This window comes from Neophocaena asiaeorientalis, unplaced genomic scaffold, assembly GCF_003031525.2.
Source record: "Neophocaena asiaeorientalis asiaeorientalis breed wild unplaced genomic scaffold, Neophocaena_asiaeorientalis_V1.1 scaffold46, whole genome shotgun sequence".
NCBI classification, from domain to species: domain Eukaryota; kingdom Metazoa; phylum Chordata; class Mammalia; order Artiodactyla; family Phocoenidae; genus Neophocaena; species Neophocaena asiaeorientalis.
In genome coordinates, this window is record NW_020175393.1 from 3,441,441 (window position 1) to 3,451,695 (window position 10,255).

A 10,255-nucleotide genomic window follows, 5' to 3' on the forward strand; every position below is an offset into this window, starting at 1 on the left:
TGGAAGCAACCTAAATGTCCATCAACAGAGGAATGGATAAAGAAGATGTGGTACACATATACAATGGAATATTAGCCATAAGAAGGAACGAAATTGTGTCATTTGCAGAGACGTGGATGGACCTAGAGACTGTCATACAGAGTGATCTCAATAGCAAAATTTTAAAAGCAGAAGCATCCAAGGGTGGGGTGAGGTGCGAGTTTCATCCAGAGGGAAATGGTGCGGAAGGCCTGCCTCCCCCAGTTCCACTGAGGGCTACCTGCAGCTCTCCCTGAACCCTCTTCCTTCCCAGTCTTCCTCTCCTCGCCCCCTCCATCTCGCCCCCATACTAAGGTGGGTGAATTATATACAATTTACAAATTCTTTGACAGTTAATTGACTCCTTAAACCTGGAAGACGTCTAGGTCTTAGAGGTCATCTTGTCTTACCTCCTGGCTGTTTTTTTTTTGTGGTACGCAGGCCTATCACTGTTGTGGCCTCCTCCATTGCGGAGCACAGGCTCTGGACGCGCAGCCTCAGCGGCCATGGCTCACGGGCCCAGCCGCTCCGCGGCACGTGGGATCCTCCCGGACCGGGGCACGAACCCGTGTCCCCCACACCGGCAGACGGACTCCCAACGACTGCGCCACCAGGGAAGCCCTGTTTTTTTTCTCTTTTTTTGGCCGCAGCCCAAGGCTTGTGGGATCTCAGTTCTCCCACCGGAGAGTGAACCCAGCGGCCCCGAGTTCTAATCACTGGACCGCCAGGGAATTCCCATTGCCTCCTGATTCTTACAGAGGACGTGTCTGGGCCTGTGAGGGTATGAAAAACACCAGAGGGCGGGGCTGGCTTGTCCAAAAGGTCAGGATGGGTGGGGTGGTGGGCAATTTGGTGCAGCAAAGGGCAGAGAGAGTCAGAACATCAAGAAGCAAGCTGTTTCATTTCAGCATATAAATTTTGCATAATTTTTGAAAATAAAGCTTTAGTTTACAGTTTTAAGTTTTAATTTGCAAGTAATACATACGGATGGCCCTAGGGCCCCTAAAATCGATCATCTGGCCGGGCCACGCCTGAGTCAGGGTCTCATAGGAGCGCCTTTCCTAATTCCATCCTTTTGCCGGGGCCTGGGAACCTCCTGGGCGCTAGAAAGGGCTTCTGCTGGTTTGGGCCTCCGCTCTGGAGTGGCCTGTGACCATTAACACCCTCACCCTCCGCCCCCAGCCCAGGGCGGGCGCTGGGGGCGCCGGGTCACGTGGCAGCGGGAAGGTTTATCCCCGCAGCCTCTCGGAGCCCGACGGGACTTCTGCTTCCCAAGCGCATGGCCGCGGCCCTCGCGATACTCGCGGCGATACTGCTCCCCTGCTGGGACGCGTTCCCGCAATTTAAAAAGGGGTCTACAAAGGTGAGCCAAGAGAGCTTTTGGAACCTTCCACTCTAGCAGAGGGCGGTGGTCGAGGTATCATCGTCTAGCCAGAAGGTGCCAGTTAGGTTTTGAGAGAGAAGAGGGGGATGGGGGGAACCACCCCATATTGGCGATTTCTTCTCAGGCTGGAAGCTTGATAGGTTCCCAAAGAACTTCAAAGCCCTGCTTCACCTCCCTGGTGGTTCTGGAGGGGAAAGAAAGTGGCCTTATAACCAGCACCATCCCCTCCCTCCTCCCAACACCCGCTCCTGGACACTCGGTCCTGCCCGCCCACACCCCACTAAAGTGTGATCTGGGAGTATTTTCTCCCCCCAACAAAGGTCACCCTTTGGGACGCACAGAGCTGAGGGAGGCCCCCAGGAGAGGAGAAGCAGAGGGAAAAGCACTAAACTGCCACCCTTCCTCTCCCCCTGCTCCTCTGAGTACTGCTGGAGGGGTGCCGGGGGGGGAGGTGGGGTGACCATCTCAGGGCTTCTCTTTCTGGACTCCTGGGGCTTTGGCAATGTCAGGGACCCCCCCCTGACCCCTATACACAAACGCTGCCAGAGACTGGTGACTTAGGGCGGGTCCCCACAGACGAACGGGGCTAGGTGTTCCCACCACTCGGAGTGCTACAGCGACTGCTGTCTCAACTTGGACCACGGTGTGCCTTCTGTGTCCCTAGGGCCAGAATAACCATGATGTACTTGCCCCAAGTGAGACTCGGGTGGGGCAGCCCCTTCTGGTATGTAGGGTGGGGATGGGTTAAAAAACCCATGTGGCTGCACCTGCTTTTTTTGCCCTTTCCTTGGAGCAGCCTTTCTTTCCCCCTTCTCCACCTGGCAAACTCCTAATCGTCCTGCAATAACAACTCCAGCCACCTCCTCTGAGAAGACTTCCCTCCTTGGAGCTCTGACACTCTTGGGACCCAGACCCTCAGCAGAGCATGTATCTCCCTGACTTCCCTGCCTTTGTCTGCCTCCGCCACTGGGCAGAGCTCTGCAAGGGAAGGATTAAGACATATTCCCTTTTGAACCCCTACCCACCCAGTTTAGTGCCTGCACACAGTAGTGCTCAACAAATGTTTGTTGCATGAATGAACATCTCTACCCTAACATCACTGCAGCAAAGCGGGTGGGAAAAGACCTCTCAACCCATCCCTACCTCCCTGCCGCTATGACCTAATTTCTTGAGCGGAGCTGCCGTGGCAGGCTCACAGTTTTGGGATTGGACCTGAGTTTAAACCCTGGCTTTTCCAGTCCCTGTCTTTGTGACCTCAGACAGATCACTTCTGCTCTCTGAGCCTTAGTTTCCTCATCTGAAAAATGGGGTTAAAGTACCCACCCCACCACGTTGTTGGGAAGAGTATATGGTCATGGCAGTGACAGTGCTCAGTGGAAGCATGGTTGTTATTAGCTGGTGGAAATGCAGGGAGCAGAATGCATTGTACGTCTTGTTCTTGCTTGCCTTTTCTCCGGCCCTGGGCCCAAATCTTCCTACGGAGGATGGGCTCAGCCTCCATCTCCCTGTCTGGGGAGCTGCCATTGCCCAGGGAGCCAGTCAGGCCGCTCCTGTGGCCTAAGTCTACAGCTGAAGTGGCCGGAGGATCTTTTCATCATGGGCACTTGATCTACTTTATTTTGTCTATTTTCTCAAAATAACAAATGGGGTTACTATTATAATCCCCATTTGACGGATGCAGAAACTAAGACAAAGAAGCCTAAGGTCACAAAGTTATCAGCTGTAGAGCTGACAGCTCACGTCTGTCTCACTCCATCACTTATGATCTTGCTTCTGCTCCCCAAGGAGTTTAAACCCCCTTCTCTCCTGCACCTTGGTAACTCTCAACTCTCTTACCTGTTTTCCGCAGACCAAGGGCGCCATCAACATCATATGCCCCTGCCAAGTAGGCTTAAGTTGCATACACAAGGACCCAGTCTGTACCCGCCGGTGCCATTTGATTTAGAGGATGCAGGCTGGTCACTGCCACCCCTCCCTCCCTCTCCTCCTGGCGGGGGGGCCATCTTGCTCAAAAGACATTAAAGTCACTTCCAGTCTCTGGCTTCTGTCTGCACTTCCTGGGAGAGGGAACTGGATAGGGATTGCTCCAGTCTGGGGGTAGCTGAAAGGGGAGACAGGAGGCATGATAGAGCTTCCCATGGGGTTTGGCCCTGTCTGGAGGCCTGGTGGCCTCAGGGCAGATCTGCGGGAGGGAACTGGGGTGTAGGGGTGAGAAGAGGCTGCATCCAGGAAGGGCCAAGCCTTGGGAAGGAGGGCTATGTGGGAGGGGCACGGTTGAGGAATGTGCCTCGAGAGAGAGTGTGTTGAGGTGCTCATGGATGGGTATGTGGTAGGGGGGACTGAGAGGGGGATCTGAATGCTTTTCAAGGGGAACATGAGGGTGGAGATCATTGAGAGAGTGTTTATGAGAATGCGTGTGAAGCATAAATGCAAAAATGTCCATGCCTGTGGTGGGAAAGTGACCTGGTGCAGTGATCTCTCCACGTTCTCTAATATCATCGGTTCCATTTTATGGATAAAGAAACTAGCTCACACAACTCAATAACAAAAAAGCAAACAACCCAATCGAAAAATGGGCCGAAGACCTAGATAGGCATTTCTCCAAAGAAGACATACAGATGGCCAATAGGCATATGAAAAGATCCTCAGCATCACTAATTATTAGAGAAATGCAAATCAAAACTATAATGAGGTACCACCTCACACGGGTCAGAATGGCCATCATTAAAAAGTCCACAAATAACAAATGCTGCAGAGGGTGTGGAGAAAAGGGAACCCTCCTACACTGTTGGTGGGGATGTAAATTGGTGCAGCCACTATGGAAAACAGTATGGAGGTTCCTCAAAAAACTAAAAGTAGAGTTGCCATATGATCCTGCGATCCCACTCCTGGGCATTTATCTAGAGAAAACTATAATTTGAGAAGATACGTGCTGTTCACTGCAGCACTATTTACAATAGCCAAGACATGGAAAAAACCTAAATGTCCATGGACAGATGAATGGATAAAGAAGATGTAGTACATATATACAATGGAATACTACTCAGCCATAAAAAGAATGAAGTAATGCCATTTGCAGCAACATGGATAGACCTAGAGATTATCATACTAAGCGAAGTAAGTCAGAAAGAGAAAGACAAATACCGTATGATATCACTTATATGTGAAATATAAAATACAACACAAATGAACTTATCTATGAAACAGAAACAGATTCATAGACATAGAGAACAGACTTGTGGTTGCCAAGGGGGGACAGTGGGTAGGGGATGGATTGGGATTTTGGGATAAACAGATGCAAACTGTTATATATAGAATGGATAAACAACAAGGTCCTACTGTATAGCACAAGAAAAAAAATAAAATAAAGAAACTGAGGCTCAGAGAGCTACATGACTTGCCCAAGGTCTCACCATGGATTATCACCATGGGGTATTTTCTGCTGCAGTTATCCAAAAAACCAACCCAAACTGGTCTAGATGCTGAGGGAATTCACTGGGGGTCGGAACTAGAAGTACAGTAGCAGCCTGTCCTCAGGTCTGGCTGAATCCAGTAGCTCCATGGCCCTCAGGCTGGATTCCTTCCCAGTAGCTGCAAAAGTTCCAGGTGTCACATAATAATAACAGCTAAGATTTACTGAGCACTTATTATGTTCCAGACACTGAGCAAAGTGCTTTTGTATCTGTATCAACTCCTCTTATTCTCACAACAGTTATAGTAGGTACTATAAATATCCCTATTTTACAAATATGGTATTGAGGCTCAAAGTACCCTTCTCAAAGGTTCAGAGTAGGGGTGAGGCTGGGATTTGAATCCAGGCTGTCTTGCTCCACAGGGCAGGCTCTTAACCACAAATCCACCTCACATATGCCAATCATGCCTCCCAGAGAAAGGAAACATCTGTCTCAAAATTCTCAGCAAACGTGCTAAGATCGATTCTGATTGGATTTGCTTAGTCGGCATGCTCAACCCTGAACCAATCATTGCTGTGGAATTAGCCGATTGACTTAGCCTGGCTTATGTGGGAGGGTGCAAAGGTGGAGTCAGACTCTCTGGGACTATTCCGATGGGGGTGGGTGCAGGTTTTACCTGGTGTCTCCCCAGCCAAGAGGTCACCAACACAGTCAGGACTCAGAACACCATCGCCTTTCCTGGCCAGATCCTGATGAAGATGCGTGGCCTCAGCTCTGATGTCGACCCACTCTCCTGGGTCAGACTGGAACACCGAGACTCTACCCCCAGTCCAGCCTGTCCTGGGGGTTACCTTGCCCTGGACCCACCCACCACTCCTCATTTGACATAACCACAGTGTAACTCAGAGATCCTTTGCCTCACGCAGAAATCAGAAATTGCTTTTTCTCCTGTCTCATTACATATCAATCATTTCCCTCATGTCACCAAAGTACTTTTTCAAACAGTAATGACTACCTAATTTTATTATATATGTGGACCCATATTTACTTAACTATTTCCCTATGAGTAGACACTAAGATCATTTCCAAGTCCAAACCATCTGTGTTCTTTAGGATACAACTTTACAGTTGCAGAAGCAAAAACCTATCCTAATGATGGCTTAAGCAAGGTAGATGCTTTCTTTCTCATCTGGTAGTTGGGGGAGGCTGGCTGGAGGCTCATGCTGGGTGAGATTGTCCACGCCTCCACCTCCTTCCACCCTCTTGCTCAGCCATCTGCTGCATTGTTTCCTTTTCTTTTTTTCTTCCCCTTAATTTTTTACAACGCGGCACACACAGAAACATCATATGTGTATAGTACCTTGGGGTAAGAGTAGAAGGGCCTTGGGGCCTTAAAGAGGCTCTCCTGAGGGCAGAAGGCATCCACATTTCCAGACACACTAGTCAAGAAGCTCTGCCCCTGGATGTCAAAGATGACGTATCACCATAACTCCACATTCCAGTCAGAAGAAAGCGGGTAGAGGGACGGCAAGTAGCTCAGTCTTCCTAAAAGGGCATGACCAAGAGGCCACAGGAATTGTTTTCACTTACATCTGATTGGGCAAAACTTAGTCACATGGCTGCAGATAGCTGCAAGGGAGACTGGGAAGTGTAATTTTCATGTGGGCATCTGTGTGCCCAGCTAAAGCTTGGGGGGTTCTATTATTAAAGGACAAAAGGAGAATGTACCGTGGGAGCAATTCACTGCCATAAAACCTTTTATTATTATTTTAACAAGCCAGGGGAACTTGGCTCCCAGGACCTAGAGCTATCGACGTACTGGTAGATAGCTCGAATCGGGTAGTTTGTTTTGTTGTTGTTGATTTGTATGAGTTTTTTTTTTTTTTTAATTTTTACTGGAGTATAGTTGATTTAAAATGTTGTGTTAGTTTCAGGTGTACAGCAAAGTGAATCAGTTATACATATACACATATCCACTCTATTTTAGATTCTTTTCCCATGCAGGCTATTACAGAGTATTGAGTAGAGTTCCCTGTGCTGTACAGTAGGTCCTTATTAGTTTATATGAGTTCTTTATATATCTTGGGCATTAACACCTTATTGGATAAATCATTTGCAATATCTTCTCCCATTTGTTTATTTTTGCTTTTGTTTCCCTTTGCCTGAGGAATCACATTTAGAAATATACAGCTAAGACCGATGCAAAGACTTGCCTACGCTTAGGTAGGAAGACTCCCATTTTTTTTTTTTCTTTTTTTTTTTTGCGATGCCAGGCAGCTTGCAGGATCTTAGTTCCCCAACCAGGGATGGAACCCGAGCCCCCTGCAGTGGAAGCTCAGAGCCCTAACCGTTGAACTGCCAGGGAATTCCCAAGGAAGACTCCATTTTTGATGACTGGCCAATGACAGCTTTCAAGCTCTCACTCCCTTTTTGCCCCACATCTAGGCCAGCTGCTAAAAGCACTTGCTTCTTCCCTTGGTGCTGGTGGGAGGTGCAAACCACACAAATCCCAGCCTGCCCAGGGAACCCTCACCCTGGCCCCATCTCCCAGCCGCAGTAAAAGTCAAAGCCACCCGCCCCTTCATCCTTGCCACTCACACCTCCTTGCACCTGTGCTGCTGTCCCCAGAAAGTTCCATTATTCTAGTAATAAACATTTCCATATTGTCTGGGTATGTGTGGCATCATCCATTCCAACATCCAAACCAATTTTGGGTAAGGGGGTGATTTCGCCCTCTGTGAGGCACCCAGAAAACCTGTGAGTTCTCCAATTCTCTTTCCCTGCGATGGCTGGGTGACAAGGTGAGGATCTATTGCTGGGAGGTGCCTGGATTGCTAAGTCACCACAGGGAGGACAGTGGCCCCGGAGAGCGTCCTGACTCACAGCAAGAAATCCACTTGTGTTGTGTTAAGCCTCTGTGATTCCTGGACAGTTTGTTCCCACAGCATTTCCGTACCTACTGTGACTAATATGTGTAAAAATGTCTCTTGCTGCTCTGCCCGCAGCATTATCACCCGCTCCCACTCCCGAGACTTAGGCACTTTGTTCTGATTATCCGCTGCCACAACCCACTCACCATTTGTGTTTTGTGCATCCTGGGCTTGTAACTCTTGTGCTCGCCAAGAAGGCCTACAGAAACACGTTTTGGCGCACTGCATTTTCTCAAGAGAGGGAGTTACTGAAATTCTAATTGAAAGCCTCTGGAGAAAGGGAGTGGAAAGATGAAACCCAGAGTCTAATCTTCTGTTACTTGATAGCTTTGTGACTTTGGGGAGGTTTGGCAACTTCTCTGGGCCTTCGTCACCTCATCTGCAAAACAAATATTCACAGTGCTGTTTGTTACTAATAATACACAATTGGATTGGATGAGAGAGTCTTTTGAGATCCTTCTAACTGAGGACTTCTAACTGTAAAGCTAATAACAGCTTCTATTTATTGGGTGCCTACTCCACGCAGAGCAAAATATCTACTATTTAATTTAAGCATTGCATCATCCCTGTGATGTACTCTTATTATGCTGCATCTTGCAGAAGGGGAAACCGAGGCTCAAAGAGGTTAAGAAGGCTGCCCAAGATCACACAGCCAGTAGGCAGCAGAGCTGGGATTGAACCCAGATCTCGCCGGTGCCAGAGTCCAATCACACAGACTAGATACTCTGCTGGCAGCAAGATGAGCACAGCAAACGGTCCAGGAAGCAGCAGTGGTTCTTGGGAAACATCAGCTTTATCCCCATTGCTTGCTCCTCTGTCCTTTTGGTCTGGGAACTGGCACTGCGGGCATCTCCCTGTCAACATCAGGACTGGGCAATCACACGTCATTACCCACCCTCCAGGCCTCAGTCACATGGCACTCACATTGCAGATGCAGGGTATGTAGCTGGACCTTAGAGGCACAGCCACCACCTCTGGTCCCTGACGTGGCGGCAGCGCTCCTGGTCATCTTCTTCCTCCTCTCTTTTTTCTTGCTCCTCACTGGGGGCTCATTTTTCCAGGGAGAAGTCAAAAGTTTGGTAAGGAACGTAGAGGGCACACCATCTGCCACCATCCTAAGACTTTGTTTGGGGAGGGTGGGTGGGCACAGAGCCTCATGTGGGTGAAAACTGGAAGTGGGGGACATCAGGGAGTGCTGGGTGGAGGATGTCTGGGGGGACAAAGAAAGCGCACCGGAGTCATGGGAGCTGTGCCGGGGTGCTGCTGGGTGCTGTCACTGCAGAGATGAACACAACACAGCACTCCCATCCCAGGCTCGCTCACATCTGGTAAGAGAGACAGACATTCATTCCTCCACACGTTTTATTGAGCACCTACTACATGTAAGTGATTTTTTTTTTTTTTTTCTAGGTGCTAGTGATGGGGCTGTGAACAAGACACAAAAATCCTTGCCCTGGGAGAGCTGACATTCTATTGTAGGAGGCAAATAAGTAAAATATTAATGTAATTCCAGGTGATCAACACCTGAGGACAAAGAAAATAAGGAAGGGGCTTCAGGAGTTGTGGCGTGAGGAGAGGGTGCTCAGGGAAGACATTACTGACGATGGGAATTTAAGCAAAGACCTAAAGGGTGTGAGGTCTTTCCTAAAGGGAGCCAGGCAGGCAGTGGAAAGAACAGTCCAGGTGGAGTAACAGTCAGGACAAAGGTCTAGAGGAGGGACCTTGCCTGGCATATTCAAGGAATAGAAAATAGCAGTGAGAGAGAATGGAAATAATAGGAGATGAGGTCAGAGAGATCAAAGGAACATTATAATATTCTCCTTTGTTCAGCAGTTTTGCATTCAGCACCCACTGTGTGTGAGGACTTTAGTCCTAGCATCTAAGAAATACAGCAGTGAACAAGAGAGCAAAAATCCCTGCCCTCCTGGAGTTGAGGGAGAGATAGAAAAATTTAAAAACAAGATAAAGAAGATAATTTCAGAGAGTCAGATGTGTTGTGAACATGGTAAACCCAGGTGATGGGACTGCTCTGGCTAGGTGTCCAGGAAGGCCGCAGCCGGGACGGGAGAGGGAAGCAGGCAGGTGGAGCTAACGGGGCCTGTCGTGCTGAGCAGGGCAGGCATTTGTTGGTTTTGTTCCCAGCTGTATCTCCAGGGCCTGGACACAGTAGGTGCTCAGTATTTGCTTGTTGAAAGACTATTGAAAATGTCTGATGGAGGGATGATGGGTGACGTCATAAGCCCCAGCATTGGGGGCCGTTGATGTGTGTGAGTGTGTGTGTGTTTGGGGGGGATGTAGGTGACAATCAAACTCAGCTGAAAGGGTAAGTCAGAGTTTGCAGGAGAGCAGCTTGTGCAGTGGCAGACAGGAAGGTCTGGCTCACCCAGAGGAGACGTAACCTATTCTGGGGACACTAGGGGCAAACCTTCCAAAACTGTTTAGTTCCCTCCAGGCACAAGTCAGGTCCTGCGGGTGCCTTCTGTCCGCCCCCCACCCCCCCAGCCGCAGAG

The 10,255-nt window shown here is 49.1% G+C and overlaps 1 protein-coding gene across 1 annotated transcript; it reads left to right on the top strand.

Moving 5' to 3' along the window:
- Window positions 1-1,297: 1,297 nt before the first annotated feature.
- On the top strand, window positions 1,298-3,347 carry CLPSL2 (colipase like 2). The gene is given in 4 exon segments (XM_024765881.1): window positions 1,298-1,381; window positions 1,979-2,045; window positions 2,048-2,097; window positions 3,252-3,347. Coding segments are annotated over 4 exon segments (297 nt in total).
- Window positions 3,348-10,255: the final 6,908 nt, after the last annotated feature.